The sequence below is a fragment of the Dioscorea cayenensis genome, unplaced genomic scaffold, assembly GCF_009730915.1.
Source record: "Dioscorea cayenensis subsp. rotundata cultivar TDr96_F1 unplaced genomic scaffold, TDr96_F1_v2_PseudoChromosome.rev07_lg8_w22 25.fasta BLBR01000660.1, whole genome shotgun sequence".
In the NCBI taxonomy this organism is placed as follows: domain Eukaryota; kingdom Viridiplantae; phylum Streptophyta; class Magnoliopsida; order Dioscoreales; family Dioscoreaceae; genus Dioscorea; species Dioscorea cayenensis.
The window spans coordinates 25,991-43,007 of NW_024087051.1; the positions used below are offsets into that span (position 1 = coordinate 25,991).

Here is a 17,017-nt window from a genome sequence, read left to right on the forward strand (position 1 = left end):
CTAGGTAATATTGTATGTAGATTTGCCAGTCTGTTACAGATAGAGGAAGTTGACAAAACATGAAATCCATAAATAGTGATATCAGGATCTAGCTAGCCACTGAATAAATCAAGCCGAATGTCCTTAGGCATACAACCATCTAGCCAACTATTGTATTAGAAGGAGGTATTTTTACTGTCCTTAATCACTAAGATGATACCTTGTTGAAAGGTAGACAAATTGTGGGCCCCATCCAAAAGATTGAATTCTTTTAATTTCTGTATGCTTAGCAGTTATGTTAATTAAAAAAGGAAACTCTTTTATATTCTATTTTTTTTTTCAGTTTTCAAAACCCTAGCCTTACCTCTTTTCGTTTCTTCCGTTGTAGATCCCTGTTTGCACTACAACAAATTTGACAATTATTGACACTCACAATATTGTTACAAAATAACATATTTGTGTCACTAATAAAATTTCATGTCGTTTTTTTGTTGTCACCGCGTGTTGTCGCCTTTGCCCTGGCCTGTCGCTTAAGGGTTAAGGTAACGTTTCAAGTGTTTGTTATGCAATGATAACTTTTATGTGATAAACTTGTGGTATGTCACAAATTTTTATAATTATCTGTGATATTTATTTCCGTCACAAACAGTTATGACAATTTGTCACAAAATACTATTAAGTGTCACTAAATATGAGGTAAAATCTTGAAATTTTGTGACGTTCTTTTGATTGTCACATAATAAGTGACAAAATACTTGTCACATAATGTAATAAGATAGTGTCATAAAAAAATATTGAATGCAACTATATGTTCTTAATAAGTTTAATAGTTAGTGGCGAAAGGCTATTTTGGTGATGATAACAAATTGTTAGTATTAAAAACTTTTTTCATCACTAAATGCATTTGTCATTTAATCAAATATGACAAAATATAAATGTCCCTAGAAAATAATTTTTTTGTGACATGTATAGTTGTTAAAAAAATATGTCAGCAATTAATTTTTTATATTATCACAATTATCATATTATTCGTGATATTTTTATAATGCCACAAACAATTATGTTTTTGTGACGCATTTATCATTTGCACAATTGTTTTTAGTGACTATTAAATATATTGTGAAATGTACAAGTTTTCTCATAAATTAATTTTTGATAATGTCACGATGAATTAACTATTATATCATTTGTGTTATTTTTATCATGTCACACAAAATTATATTTATTTTGGTGTATTATTAAATATATATGTCCACAATGTAACGAACGTCATGAGCACCGATGCACGGTGACTGGTGGAGCACAGTGATGAGACCTCGCTAAATTATCCTTGTTTTCTTTATGAGTAATTGACTTGAATTAAAATAAAAGTTAATTGGCTTAAGAAAGAGGGAGAGATCTAGCCTCTTTTCTCTTCTCCCTTTTTGGTGTGTGGTGTCGTCAGCGAGGACGGAGAATTTCTCTCACCGTTAGGCGCTTTGTTGCACTGTTATTGTTGAGGTAAGCGTTTTCTTCTTTGGATCTATTCTCAAAACGTCTCACTGTTCTCTTTTGGAATTTGATCTGTTGGTGTTTGATATTATGATTGTTGGGTTAGTCTTTTCTGTGTAGAGATCAGATTTAATGTTTATCCTAGTTGATGGTGATAGGATTTCTATTAGATGCTTATTAATTATCTGTGTTGATTACGTTGATTTTTCATTATGTTATCTGGTGATTTTGGCTTGGGTCAGTTGTCTTGGGAAAATTTAGTTAAATAGCCATTAGAGTTGCTATTGAGTGGAAGGTAATCATGGCATTACTTTTAATGCAAAACGTGTTCATTTTTTTATTTTACTTTATTTTATTTTTTTTACAGATATGTGTTATATATATATATATATATATATATATATATGTTTGATGGATGGAACCCAATTAGTTTAGGTTTTGCAGTCCACTTATATATATATATATATATATATTATAATTGATTAATTATTTTAGATACCGTATTTGCTTAAGTTTCATAGTGTAGGAAATTGATTCACAGTATATCCCTGTGTGATTATGTTGTTTATTTGTGGATTCTTAAACCTATTAAATTAGTATTAGAGATTTTAATACTCATGCCAAAGCTTCCTAGCTTAACCTTGTTATAATTGTCTGCATGAGTTAGTTTGGAGAAGGTAGTATTTTAATGAGGTAAGTTATTTTGATATAACTTTTAGGCTTGTGTAAATCATTGCTATTGATATATTTGGAATGTGTTCTCAAATAGAGGGTATTCCGTGGAAGCCTAATTTCATGGTACATTTAGTTTTTGCTGTTAGACAGGTAAGTAAACCACATATAAATCTGTATATATATGGATATGCAAATTTTTAATTTCCAATTTAATTAATTTGGAATTTACTGTTTTAAAAAAATTATTCCTATACTATTCACAAATTATTTATTTGATTATTGATATTTTTTCTATTGATGATTACTTCCAAATATGTTGATGTTATTTAATTTATGATATTTTAGTATAGTACATATTTTATATATATATATATATATATATAACATGAGCTATTCATTTGGTTGTCATTTGTTTATTTTATTATATATATATATATATATATATAACCTGACATGAGCTTTTCATTTGGTTGTCATTTGTTTATTTTGTTTTATTTTTTTTATCAAATTATTAAAAGAAAAGATAGAAACCTATTGTTGAATGTGGAATTGTTTCAGAAATCATATATATATATATATATATATATATATATATATTATATTTTTTATTTACGTAGACATTATTGATTATTTAGATTAATTGATATTGTCATATATTGGCTATTTAATTATTGTTTTACTAAATGTGTTATTGTTGATATAATTGGAATTATTTTTGTTAGAAAACGGGATCACTGAATTTCAGTATATTGCGTTGATGATCATTTTCGACCTGACATATTTTTGCCATAGAAACTCGTAGTCCTTAATTAACTGTGCAATAACCTTGTCACTGGGGGTTAAACACCGACCGTGTCGACACGTACTTCTAACATAGAAACTATAGTTTCGCACCATTCCGTCGGTGAAGAATAACGGCTTTTGATATTCTAGCTCGGGTTACCGAGGGTAAACATAGGAGCTCTGAAATCTTACTTAGGTCACCAAGTTTAATAAAATGAATTCTGATATTTTGTTTTGGCATTAGTTGTTTGGGGACTTATATGCTCGTTATTTTGGTAATTAAATATGTTTTGAATTATTTCTGATTTCTGGGTTTCATTTTGATATTTTTTCATTATGTTTCACTTTGTATGTTTTTTAAAAATTATTGAACTTTTTGTGATCCTGATATTTTTATTGGTTGTTTATTGGACTCCCAAGCTCATTAAGTTGTTCTCTTTCTCCTTCAGATCAGGAGTAGGATTTGGGTGGTGGACATCTTAGCGGGGTCGTTGAACAAGTCTGCGTCTATGCCAAGATGAGTGGCTGAGCCACTAAGAAAGTCGAGGCGTGCAAGCCTCGGGCGAGAGCAAGTGGGAGGCGGGGCCCATGCACCATGGGCCCATTTGGGGCACGATCCGTCATGCAACTCACTCTCGCGCTCAGGAAATGTGCCTCACGCATGATTGAGCTCATCTACAATAGACCACTTGGGTAAGAAGTTAATAAACTCCATTTGTTGTGGACTAAGATCTTCTTGTCTTTTGTTTCATTGTCATGCTCGACACTAGTTTTTTGTTTTCGTTGTATTTCGAACATGGTTGTCCCAAGGTTGTCCCATGGAGAGCTTCCACACCATTTATCAAGGAGAGCTTATTTAAATAGTGGAATTTAAATATGCCCATCCCTGCGCTCGAGATTTGTAGATGTGCTGCCTGGTAACTAGTCGACATTTTGGGCATTTGAGATCTTTCCACTCCAGATAAAGCCCTACGGATCCTATCAATGCTTTCAATGACCATGCAGGCAGAACGAAGATCACCATCTAGTATGTTTAGATAGAAGTTAGCATTGACCTAAGCAGAATCAGTCTGTCGTCCATGGAGATATAGTAGACTTTCTAGGAGGATAACATAGAACACACCGCATGAATAAGATTCATTTAATCTTATCATCTAGGAGTTCTACTTAACAAGGGAACTCCAAGATGTAAAAGTGTCGTTGAGTAATTTAGAGTGACAGTGGCTATTGGGCCCTCTTGGGAGCTCCACTTTGATGAATAAAAGTAATTTTTCTGAAAATTGATCGTTATACTAGATATCCCTTCAAAGAGATAGAAGATGAGTTTAAAAATTATCAAGTCTTCCCGGTCCTCTGGAGATAATCAAAATAAGATCATCTTACCTGCCCTCTTGAACAAATTAATAAATAAATAAATACATAAAAAAAAAAATCCTATGTAGCGTTTCTGGGCTCTTCTCAAAGACTATGCAAAGAAATTAGATGGGCTGGACTTTTGTGCTAAGCATTTTAGGCACCCCTTCATTTATGTTCGTAAATGCTCATCAAATTGTCTGGACCATTGATTCTGGTAGAAAAAAAAAAGGAAATTTCTTCTGCTTATTGTTATATGAAGTAACATCCTATGTTGAATTTTAGATTGTTAACTTGCTGTAATTAATATAACAGTAGCTCATTATTGTTTGCTTCATCAAGAACAAGAAATGCTGTTCTACAAATAAAGAAAGTGTTCATTGCCCTATCCTTAGTGATCCTCGGTTCTCTGGTAGACAATAACGAAAGATCAATTAAATAAATTAAAAGGCAGGTTGTGCATCAGATACTACATACATATTATGTATTACATATGTAGGTTATATCTCTTCTAGTGGATCAATTCTTTTAATTCCAGATTGTGTTTCTCTCTATGCATTATGGATCACCTTTCTCGGTTCGGACCGGAGTATATGGCGTCCTTAAATAATTTGAAGTTCTTAATCAAAATTTTGGAGTATTATCTCTATCCTGTCATATATGCAGCTGTTATTAATTAGATGATTCTCTTAGAATACACAACATTGAAGCAATTGATTTCATGGCCTTTGGAGAGACAAAATAGCAGCTGTTATCTATGTGGTACAGTTTTTTTTTTTTTTTTTTTTTTTTTAGTGGGAACTATGTGGTACAGTTATCCCACACCCTAAATATATGTATGATGTTCAATAGAGTTGTACCAGGGAGCCTTTAGGCTTTTTAAAAAAGCTAATCATTTCCAAATAGTCTCTGCTCTCAAAACATATTATTTTGCTCTTTGAGGTGCTTAGATATTCATCAAAACATATATATATATGGTAATTTTTGCGTACAAGACGGCAATCTTCTTTGGATTTTTGCATTTTTTTTCTCTCAGCATGTCATGATCTTTAGTCGCATAACATAAGAGTATTATGTCGGTTATTATTCTCTTTTTGAATTTATCTATTGTCTGTAAGTTCATGGTTGTTTTCTCATTTTTTTTTCAATACATGTGTTTCATTCATTTTTTTTCTCAAAAATTAAAAAAAATGTCAGCATTCAAGGATTAGAAGTTTTTCTAATGTAATTTTCTTTTTTTGTCATTATATCCTTGTATCAATTAGTCATTTTGTATTTTTTTTTATAAAGTGCAAGATCAATATGAACAGTAAATATTAATGAAATAAAAAATGCTTATTTTGTAGTTTTTATCCGTTTATATTTTTTCAATTGGAACATTTGGATTGAAAAAAATGCTCACATGTTCCCTACTAGTTGTCTTTCGACTGTTGCTTTGATTTTAAAGATTGTGCATATGGTACTTTTGTGATTTTCTCCAGCTCCGGAATTGAAGAGGGTAAAGCTTGAGGATCCGATGGCAAAGGTTAAGAGAAGTCTGGAGTTTTTTTCTTCCAGAGACGCGGTGCCTGTTGCCCCTACGGAGCACCCTCCTCCTCCAGGGAAGATCTAGTCTTCTGGTTTATTGTACCCATATTGGATCTACCTTTCCTTTCGGGTTTGTTGTTGTCTCTCTCTCCTCTGTGTTTGCCTATGGTGTTTTCTCTCGTTTTTCCACTCCTTGTGGTAATCTTGTAGAGCCTCGGCTCCTGTTGTTGCTTCCTTTTCTGTACTTGTTCATTTTTTTAATGAATGTGGTTTATCCATTTTTTTTTTAAATACAGAGACATCAATCAATATCTTTTCATTTTATAATGAATTTGATTTACCTATTTTTTTTAAAAAAATAGTACTGCAACAAAAGAAATTAGAAAGTATGACATGAGACTCACTAAACATGGATAGAAAGTAAGAAGAACAATAACAAGATAATGCAGAAGATAGTGAATAGGGACAATTGGAAAAAAATGATAATACTAAAATACAGCAAGAAGGGATATTTCATCAACTTCATTCTTTGTGAGCTTGCAGCGAAGCCATTGATGACTTTATCATACATGTAAATCATCTGTGAAGAAAATTAGACCAATATCTCCTGGAATGTGCTGTAACAGTATTGTCTCCGCTGGTTTCTCAACTTCCTCCCCCCTTGCTATGGTGAGTGGGGGACAAACTCCCCATCCCCAACCTCTCATCCTCCTCCTTCAACCTGGGCTCAAGTAGCTTTTTAAGGCTCCCGACCCTTTGAACCTTCACCACTTCATAACCCTCAGCTGCTCGAAAAGCTAAAAAATTCCTCTTCTTCCTTCGTTAAGCTTGATGCAGACTCCTTCTCCCGAGCTCAACAAAAGTTTCAGCATGCCCTCTTTGGTAAACCTCCGCCATTTGACCAGGTAAAGAAATTTCTGATGGAAAAATGGGCGATGGTTCGTGATCTTCAAATTTCAGACCTTCCTAATGGGTTTTTGTTAATCCATTATGCCACATTCGAAGACATGCAACGACTTCTCACTGAGGGGCCGTGGACCCTTAATGGATTAACCTTACGGCTAGCTCCTTGGAGGCCATTCTTTGAGCCAGCGTTTGCTAAACTCTCCACAGCAGCTGTTTGGGTTCAGCTGCATAACCTACCAGTTGAACTGTGGGATGGCGAATCTCTTGACACCATTACTTCTCACTTGGGTAATCTTCAGAAGGTTGATGAGTATACTTTAAAGTTAACTAGATCCAAATTTGCCAGGGTGTGTATTGAAATCAACCTCTCTAAACCCCTTTGCCGGGGTTTTTGGGTTGGCGATGATACTCACCGGGTGTTCGTTGTGGTTCTTTACAAAAAGGTGCCCTACGTTTTTGCTATACAGTGGGATTATCGGCCACGGAACCAACTCTTGTTCCCATGCAATAACAACCGGGGAGAACCGGACTTCTCCACCTCTCCATATTTCACGGGGATTGGCGGTAGGTCCGGTTCGGACCGAGGATGTTGTTGAGGGAATGGAGATGGATTCTAGTGCTGATAAACCCCAAGATTTGGTTAATTCTGTTAATTCTACTCCGGATTACGAGTTTGGTTCTTGGATGCTTGTCTCCCCTGGGCGTGAGTCGTGCTCATTGCCGGGGCTGGCCACCGCTCCTATTTGGTGTCCAGTTGGTGAGCTGCTGAGGAGAGCGAGTGCTCTTTCTCTTCCCTGAGGTGTTCCATCCTTAGGTACTTGGTAGGTGCGAAAAGTCGTGGTAGGGGCGGCTCTTTCTCTTCTCGGGCTTCCCATTTTCAATATTATAATACTGATCAATTACCAATGGAGGATGTTTTGACTCCTCGAGACCCGAACCCTGACATTTTTGATCCCTTGCCCCCTCAAAACAATAACCGCTCTCTCTGACAAAGGGACCTCTCTCCCTATGCAAGCCCAAGTCCCATGCGACTCTGGACAGCTAAAGACTTCTACTTTCTCAGGCATACTTGCAGATAGCTAGCTGAGGGACCTGCCAGGGAAGACCCGTCACACTTCGTCAATTTAGTCAAAGTTTACCCACTTATATATATATATATATATATATATATAAATGTCAACATAGGAATAGCACTGTTTTAGTGGTCATATGTATATGTATAACATACTATTTTCTGTAATTTCATTCTTCCCATACTTCAGTATTGTTTAGATCATGTGCTTCTTTTTCATTTACTGAAGAGCATGCACAACGTACGTGTGGGACCCCACTTTTATTTAATTATTTTTGTGATTTTTTTTGTTTGTTTTTAAAATTTAATTAGTTTCTTTTAAAATTTATCTTATCCTTTTAGTAACCATCCACCCACGTTTTAGGCCACCTCTCACTTGCTCGAGCTTTTAAATTTAAATAAAATGATAACTTCGCCGTCTTCTCCCTATCATTTCTATAGCGTTGTGGTGGAAGAATCGAGAGGTTGTCCGTGGTCACGATTATCAAACAAGGATCTAAGCAACTTCCAAATTCAAGGTTAGGCTATCGCCTGTTTTTTTTTTTTTTTGTGCCTTGGGGTTGTCTTGTTGGGTAGTGTGGGGGGTGTTGTTTGGGTTGCATGTTAGAGGTTCTCTGTATGTTCTTCCTGTTCTTTTAAGTTCCTCTGTTAAATACGGCTTTATAGTTTTTAATACTAGTGTTGAAAACATGTTACTGGAATGTTAAACTTGCCTGGGTTGCATGCATGGTGTAGTGGATACATGCAAGCATTACTTCTCCATGTTTCGGCCTGGTCAAGTTTCATTTTATTTATTTTATTTTATTTTTTTCTTTATGGTTAATTACATGGAGGCTAAGTTGATGCCATATTAAGTGCTTTAAGTTATATACTGATGTTTCATTAGATATGTATGCCATTGTGATAGTACGGATCTGATGACAGTGGAGAATTGGACTTTTAATCAAACCAAAGTTTTCCTTTTTATGGTGTTAGCAATCCCAACATTTACTTTTGATGGATGTGTGTGGTGTATATGTATGTGTGTGTTGTGTACATATGTATATATGGATGCTGTTATGTGTGTATATATATGTATTATCCTTCAGGAGTCAATTAGTAATGTTTTAGCAGGTTAATTATCTTCTTGTTGCACTGTGCTGTTTGGGTTAGGAGGTGCAGTGCTTTAATTGGGGTCTTATGTTATCCAATAATATTTATTTCTTGATCCTTTATAAGAATATGTTCATACTAGTTCTGTATCTCTTCCCTAATAGAGTGTCTGTATGTTATGCTTGAAAACCAAAAATCCTAGATGACTTGTAAAGTTAGGATTACTGAACTGTTTTTATGTCTATAGGTTCTTTTGTGGAAAGTTGAGTGGAAATCAATTTGGATTTTTGGAAATTTAGCGAATGTCAGGTAAGTATCCCACATATAAATCTGATTATATGTGTACACTCTAGTTTTTGAATATTTGGGATTTTTTATAAGAGTACTGTTTTTATTTATTGGTATTTTAAATCATTTATTTGTTATTGTTTTCGGATTTATTTTAAAATTCATTTAAATATCACATTAATGATATGATATTTTGGTTTAGGTTTATCCAAAAGGTTTAATATCTGTTTAAAAGTTCTGAAACTATTAAATGTTGATTTATTTAAATTTTGAATTATTATGTACTTTATTTAAAAACCTGGATCATATCATTCTTGAGTTTTAATTCATTTGTTTAAATTCAGATAGTTTAACTTTTGAATTTCAGTTATTATATTTAGAATCAGAATTTTTAATTCATTTCATTAAATTCAGGATTTCTAATTTTTGAATATCAGATAATTATTTAATTTATGATTATTTTATTTATTTAAATTCAGATGAACTATTTTCTGATTTTGGGTATTTTATTTAATTTTTGATTACATTAATTGGTTTATTTTGATATGACAAAAATGGGATCACGTTACTGTAAATTTCTTGTATTTTGCCTGATTAGTTTATTGTTTTGTCCATCGGAAGTATTTTGACATAGAAACTAGTCCCCAATTAACTATGCAATAACCCTGTCACTGGAGGTTAAACACTGACCGTGTCGACACATATTTTGATCTAGAAACTATAGTTTCCCATCGCTTGCCGTCGGTGAAGAATATCGGCCTTTGATAATTTTGGCTCAGATCACCGAGGGTAAAAATATGACTTCTGATAAATTTTGTCTCGGGTCACCAAGGGTAAATATATGAATTTTGTGATTTTGTTTTGCCAATAGTTGTTTGGGAGACCTATATACTTAAATTTTTGACATCTATGCTTACGTGAAATAAATTTGTTTTATTGATTTTGCAATTTGATAAATTATGATTTTGTATAAGTGATCTTTATATTTTTAGTGGGTGTTTACTGGGCTGTCAAGCTCATAAATATTGTTGATATTTTTTTAAATCAGGAGTAAAGGTGAGTGGCAGATAGCTTAGCAAGGATCGTTGGGTCACCACCGATTTTATTAGCATGTAATAAGTCTCGTTGTTGTGGCCTAGGTTTTATTTATTTATTTTTTTTAGGGAAGAGCTCAGAGAGCTGATTTTATTAATATAGGGGAAAAATTACAAAGAGTTCAACATTACAAATAAGACCCAAAGCAAAAGCAAATTACAAACACCCAGAAAAAACCACACCAAACAAACAAAAACAACAATAAACCTAAAACACAAAACCCGCGCTACGAAAAGCCATCATAATCCAATGCTGCAGCTCACGTCCCTGGAAAAACAGAGATAGTGTATGCAAATTTATAGCCAAAGAGACAAGCTTAAAAGCAGGGGAAGGATAAGATGCATGTGAGGCCACTCCGCGGCATTCTGAAGGATAGAACTGATGCTAATAATCCAAGGCCGAAGTCTGCAATCAGATGTAAATTTCAATGAAATTGTCTTGCAAGAAGCTGGGCTCGTGATGAAGAAGTGCTTGATCATTAATCCAGTGTCCACGGAAGCTAGGCCTAGGTTTTATTTGAATAAATTTGTATTGACTATGCAAACACTTAGTTTGTTCTTTTAGTGTTGAACTCTATTCTTGTTTTTAGTTTTCGCTTTTCTGTTAGATTTTTTTGATTTTTTTAGAACATGTTTTGAGGCCTTGCATGCCTACTGGGCCTCGGTTTGGTTGGTGTGTTGCCGTTTGTCAGTGCACTGGGCCTAGTGAGTCGGATTCGGGGTGTGACAACGTGATACTGTGCTTGATTACCATTCAAATTAAACTTCAACGATGCTTTTCACTGACGGCTGAACTTCTTGTTGAACTCATGCTCTGTCACCTCCCTATTTTTTGCTATTGAAAAATCAGCACCCAAACTTTATGGACTTTCTTTTTTGTCACTTATCAATAGTATTTCGTTCTGCTCCACTACTCATGCCTAGTCGATCGCCCTGTCAACTTTTATAATTAATAGATGCTGGGATGTACGTAAGTTCATTAATTATTATCATTGTCATGTATTTCTAGAATAATATTTTTACTCTGGAGATTGTCTGAGAATGATTTTTGTTTTTTTAACCCTGTCCAGTGGAAGGGTGAAGGGTGGTGAGTCGTATTCAAATTCAGCACAGGGCTAGGACTTGGATTAGGCGACTGCATCGAGGTGAGGAGAGTAGAGTAGTGTAGTGTAGGGACTGGGTGGCCTGGTCTTTGGGAGACAGGAAAAGCATTGATGGAGATGTAGTGGGATGGGATGGAGACCGGAAGACAATTTGAGGTGATGAATGCAGCATTTTGCTCCGGGTTAGCCTCATCTTCCATGGAAAGACAATACTTTGCCGGCTGGCCGGGGAGCCTCATTGCATTCTATGAACCTTTTGGGGTGCTTTTGTTGTACCTATGACCAACCTTTTGTTCTTTCATTTCAATACTCTTCAATTCAATTGGTGTGCCGTCTGTCTCACATTAACTTTTGCCTCTTCTCCTCATTGACCAGTTGATCAAATTGGAGGACAATATTTAGTGTGTGTGTGTGTCAATGTGTGTGCGTGTTTTTGTATTTGTTCATTTTGGTGTGGAAATAATAATAACAGTTGGACCAGAAAACTTATTTCATCCTTCTATTCAATTTAATGCAACAATGGATGGGACCGCCGGCCACCAACCTTGTGAGAAAAACATTAAACAATGGTATGTGGTATGGTTTTGTGGTATGGTATGTTATGGGGTTCCCTCACGTCCAGAATAATTAAGATGGATGAGAATGGCATTATATATTTGGCATATTCCTTGCTAACTTAATTAATTATCATCCAACAATTGTAAAGTGGGTGGTGTTGTAATTCTATTTGTTTTGACAGGAATGGAATATTACATTCCCGAACGCACACATAGATTAATATAATTAAGTATATATATGTTTTTTTTTAATAAAAAAGTATATATATATATGTAGAAAGGTGTTCAAGAATTTTTTTTAAAATAAGAGTGTATGAAGGGCAATCAATCCATATTACAACTACTAATGAAGAGAGAGAGAGAGAGAGAGAGAGAGAGAGAGAGAGAGAGAGAGAAATAGAAAGAGACAGAGTGAGGTGGGTGGAGCAGGATAGCAGAGGCAATGGCCAGCAATGGTGTCCTCTTAATGCGCGGGCATTTTCCACAAATGAACGGATCATGGGCACCGTTATTTTCTGGATCTGATCAACAAGCCATTGACCTTTAAGCTATCCAACCGACTGCCATCATCGAATTTGATTTCTATTTTTGACTTTTGTAGCTGCACCGTACAATGTTATTAATTTCTCAAATTCTGCTTCAATATTATCAAAGGAGTGCTGTCAGTTGTCTCCTCAATGCCCATTGCATGTCACAGCTTGGCCGATGATTTTGGTTCCGGGTGGGCAGCAGTTCAAATCCAAAACTCTGTTTTACTCATCATTGGTAAAAAGAAAAGAATAAAAAGAATAAAAACCTTAATTTTACTGTTGTAGTAGGTGCAGAGAAGTTCTGGTCCACGTGACCGCACGCCATGTCTGGGGATGTTTCATTACATGACAAAATTGTCATTTTAGTTTTTATGATCACCTGACAGTACACGATCAAAAATGATGCGGGTTGATTGTGCGAATCATCAGCACATCTTATCAGTTGATTTTGCCTTAAAATTATGCCAAAAATTTGTACATTTATTTTTTTAGAAAAAATTCTTAAAAAAAACTGGTGCCACAAGCAGATGCGGCAGGGATGCTAAACTAATAAATGACTTTGAAGTTAGTCTTCAGTAAATAAGACAAATTTCTACTCATCCCGAAATGTGGCTCCAACATCTAATAATAGAATGGAGATGCCGTACGAGGTTATTTGCATCAGTTACTTTAATATTCCAGATGAGTGTTAGATTTGCATCAGTTTACTTTAATAATCTAGATGAGTGTTAGATTTGCATCAGTTTACTTTAATCATCTGGATGAGTGTTAGAGTTGCTGATCAGGCCAATTATGGGAGAGACAGTCCTCCTTTCTTATTTTTCATGACACATCGAACTATTCATTAAAAGCCAAATGGAGTATGGGTCAGTGGCAGACCCACCTTCCACTCCTAGTAAAGTCATTGCACGGGTTCAGATCCCATAAATCAGCTATTTAAAGCAATCAAGATCTTGCTAAATTCCTGCCAGATAATAATAACAATAATACTAATAATAATAAATCTTGCCCATAGTCCCCCAGAAAGAGCAGGAAAAAAAAAAGGATATCAATAAATTAATGCAAGGGAGGAGGCTCTGCAATTCATATGCTACTTGTGATTAGCAAATTCGGCTTTGGGAGGAGGCCAGGGCTGGCTGCCAGAAAGGTGTTAATTTGTGCTTGCTAGTTTTGTCTGACAACAAGAATCCTCAGAGGAAAAGACGAGAGGAGTTACCTTTTTTTTTTTTTTTCCTCTCTCTCAGATCTGTTCATGCTCTCATACATACCCTCGCAGATTGAGCGTATCAACCCCAGCACCCCTGCACAAGTAATCAACATCAAAGGCAGCGGCAACCATCCATCGTTGTTCTCTCCTCTAACTCCTCATTTGTCATTTCTCATGCTATCCACGTGCCGACTATAGGTTAGCTCTAGTTAATTTCTAGTTTCTGATGTCTAGTGTACTCAGCGATGATCATATTACGTGGTTTATTTTTCTATTATACCATGCATGGTAGAAATTAAAGTTTTGAGAGACTTGATAAACTAGTTAATAATAATAAGATGAGCGAGCCGTACTGTACATACGGCTTCTTCTTCAGAGTTCAGACCCCCAATAAATAGTAACAGTCTTCAAATTAAAAGAGATCGATCCCAACCAAAAAACCGGACTGGTCGAGTTGCCTCCTGTTCAATATCATGACATTTTGTCTTCTTTATGATGTTTGATTAGGTCCAATATCTACACGTACGGATCTCGATCGATCGTCCTCCAGGCAGCAGCAGCTGCTCACCAAAAATATATTGACAAATAAAGTAAAAGAAACAGGGCTGTAAAGTAAGCAGGAGAAGATGGTGGCGCAGAAGCAGGCAGAGGAGGCCATTGTGGCGAGCCAGAACGAGGGTGAAGGTGGCGATCAAGAGGAGGTCACAGCGGGGGAGGATCATGTGGCAGGTGCCCAACAAGGGTTCAGCCTCAAGAGGATCCTTTGGCACGGCGGCTCGGTCTGGGACGCTTGGTTCAGCTGCGCCTCCAACCAGGTCATTTCTTACATGTCTTGCCCTCTCAAAATCAAAATCGAAATTGTGATATTTTGTTTGTTCTCGTGATGAGTGCAGGTGGCACAGGTGCTGTTGACACTGCCCTACTCCTTCTCCCAACTAGGGATGCTGTCTGGAATACTGCTCCAGGTGTTCTACGGCTTACTAGGCAGCTGGACAGCCTACCTCATCAGCGTCCTCTACATTGAGTACCGCACACGCAAAGAGAAGGAGAACGTCAGCTTCAAGAACCATGTCATCCAGGTTGATCATATGATGGATGGATGGATCTTTACTGTTTCTTCAGATCAGCTGGTTATATATATATATATATGACTTTTTTAATTTCGTAATGCAATATTGCAGTGGTTCGAGGTGCTGGACGGACTGCTGGGACCATACTGGAAGGCCATCGGTCTCGCTTTCAACTGCACCTTTCTCCTCTTCGGATCTGTCATTCAGCTCATTGGTTGCGCCAGGTCTGTCATTAAACGTCCTACTCAACTCCGCCTGACTCTCTCATTGTTTTCTAATTGATTCAAATAAAGTTCGATCGAACAACGTCTGTTGTTGGTGCAGTAACATCTATTACATAAACGACCACCTGGACAAAAGGACCTGGACATACATATTTGGGGCATGCTGCGCTACCTCCGTATTCATTCCATCTTTCCACAACTACAGGATATGGTCCTTTCTGGGATTGGGCATGACCACATACACTGCTTGGTATCTCGCCATCGCATCCTTCGCTCACGGCCAGGTATATATATATATATATATATATATTATCTATCATTGTGATGATCATTGCCACTGAGTACTAGTAGTAGTGTCCTAACTTTTAGGATTTGGAGAGAATAAAACTAGTCATTGAAACAATGAGCATGGTTTGGGTGTAACTGCAGGCGGAGGGTGTGACCCACTCAGGGCCTACGAAGCTGGTGCTCTACTTCACCGGAGCTACCAACATCCTCTACACTTTCGGTGGTCACGCCGTCACCGTGTAAGTAGTGCTCATGGGGTCTGACCCGTGCGGGTGGTTTTCTGCTTATAAGTTTGAACTTTTATCTAATTAATTAATCTTGCTTTAGCTGCGTATGTAGTGGGCTGCGAAAAAGCCGGTGGCTTTGTTTCTTTTATCATGGTTCCAGTTCCGATATTAATGCAAATTCACACAGAAAAATAATTTTTATGTGCGTGCATTGCGCTACGCAGGGAGATCATGCACGCCATGTGGAAGCCGCAGAAGTTCAAATACATATACCTGTTAGCGACGCTGTACGTGTTCACGTTGACACTGCCTTCGGCGGCCGCAATGTACTGGGCCTTTGGAGATGAGTTGCTGAACCATTCGAACGCCTTTGCGTTGCTTCCCAAGAACAGGTTCCGGGACGCGGCCGTGGTACTGATGCTGATCCACCAGTTCATTACCTTCGGCTTTGCGTGCACCCCTCTCTACTTTGTATGGGAGAAGGTTATCGGCATGCACGATACTAAGAGCATTTATATCCGGGCACTTATCCGCCTCCCTGTTGTAGTTCCAATCTGGTTCTTCGCCATCATATTCCCCTTCTTCGGACCCATCAACTCTGCTGTCGGGGCACTTCTAGTCAGCTTCACTGTCTACATCATTCCCTCCCTCGCTCATATATGCACTTATCGGACAGCCTCTGCTCGCAGGGTATACGAACTAACTACATTTAAAACCCACGTCCACACGCGCTCGGCCACACACACACAGACACACACACCGTTTTACTGATCCCAATCTCAATTTAATCTGGGTTGTATTAATGCAGAATGCCGCTGAGAAGCCGCCCTTCTTCTTACCAAGCTGGACCGGTATGTTCGCATTGAACGCTTTTGTGGTGGCATGGATCTTCGTCGTCGGATTCGGGTTTGGAGGATGGGCCAGCATTACCAACTTTGTCAAGCAGGTGGACACCTTCGGCCTCTTCGCCAAATGCTACCAGTGTGCCAAACCTCCGCCAGGCCCAATGAAGCCCCACTGACTACTGAGGAGTGATCAGTGATGACCTGTCTGCCTAGTGCCTTGTACTGTAAAGGCCAAGGTTCATGCCTGATGCTAGCCAGCTAGTGTGCAAATACAGCCAAATTAATGCTTGCGGAAAATACAAGATTCCAAAAAAGTGGGTTCAAATGCTTTGCTGTTTTAATTAATTAATTTTGTATGCCTGCTTGCCAACAGAACGCGCCGTACTTGAGCTTTTTATTTTTTTATTTTAATTTTTAATAAAAATAGATAATTTATTAATTTATTAATTTTTTTAAAAAAATACAAACATGAAGAAGAAACCCCTTTAAATAAAATATTAGCTAGCTTCAAAAGACACTTGAGGTGGGAAAGTAGGGCAAACAAAAAAACTAAAAATAGTGTAAGTAGCTCCCAAGGGATAGGAACCAGAGTAGAGGGGGGCACGGGCCGTCTTTTGCCCCGGCCCGGAACCGGCCGGCCCAAACCCGCCGGTTCAGCTGAACCGGCGGGCCGGGCCGGTAACCCGTAACCGGCCCGCACTGTAGC

At 37.1% G+C, this 17,017-nt stretch overlaps 1 protein-coding gene across 4 annotated transcripts; it reads left to right on the plus strand.

The window, feature by feature from the left end:
- The first annotated feature begins 13,430 nt into the window (after positions 1-13,430).
- On the plus strand, positions 13,431-16,750 carry LOC120254847 (auxin transporter-like protein 2). Of its 4 annotated transcripts, none has more exons than XM_039262857.1 (9): positions 13,431-13,597; positions 13,695-13,855; positions 14,165-14,472; positions 14,551-14,736; positions 14,839-14,951; positions 15,052-15,235; positions 15,381-15,478; positions 15,691-16,156; positions 16,275-16,750. In XM_039262857.1, exons 3-9 carry the CDS (start codon positions 14,284-14,286, stop codon positions 16,485-16,487), a joined length of 1,449 nt encoding a protein of 482 aa, XP_039118791.1. In that variant the 5' UTR covers positions 13,431-13,597; positions 13,695-13,855; positions 14,165-14,283; the 3' UTR covers positions 16,488-16,750. The 4 variants fall into 4 exon arrangements, with proteins under 4 accessions (XP_039118791.1, XP_039118793.1, XP_039118792.1 ...); XM_039262859.1 differs by having other exon boundaries at positions 13,695-13,794; XM_039262858.1 differs by having other exon boundaries at positions 13,727-13,855.
- Positions 16,751-17,017: the final 267 nt, after the last annotated feature.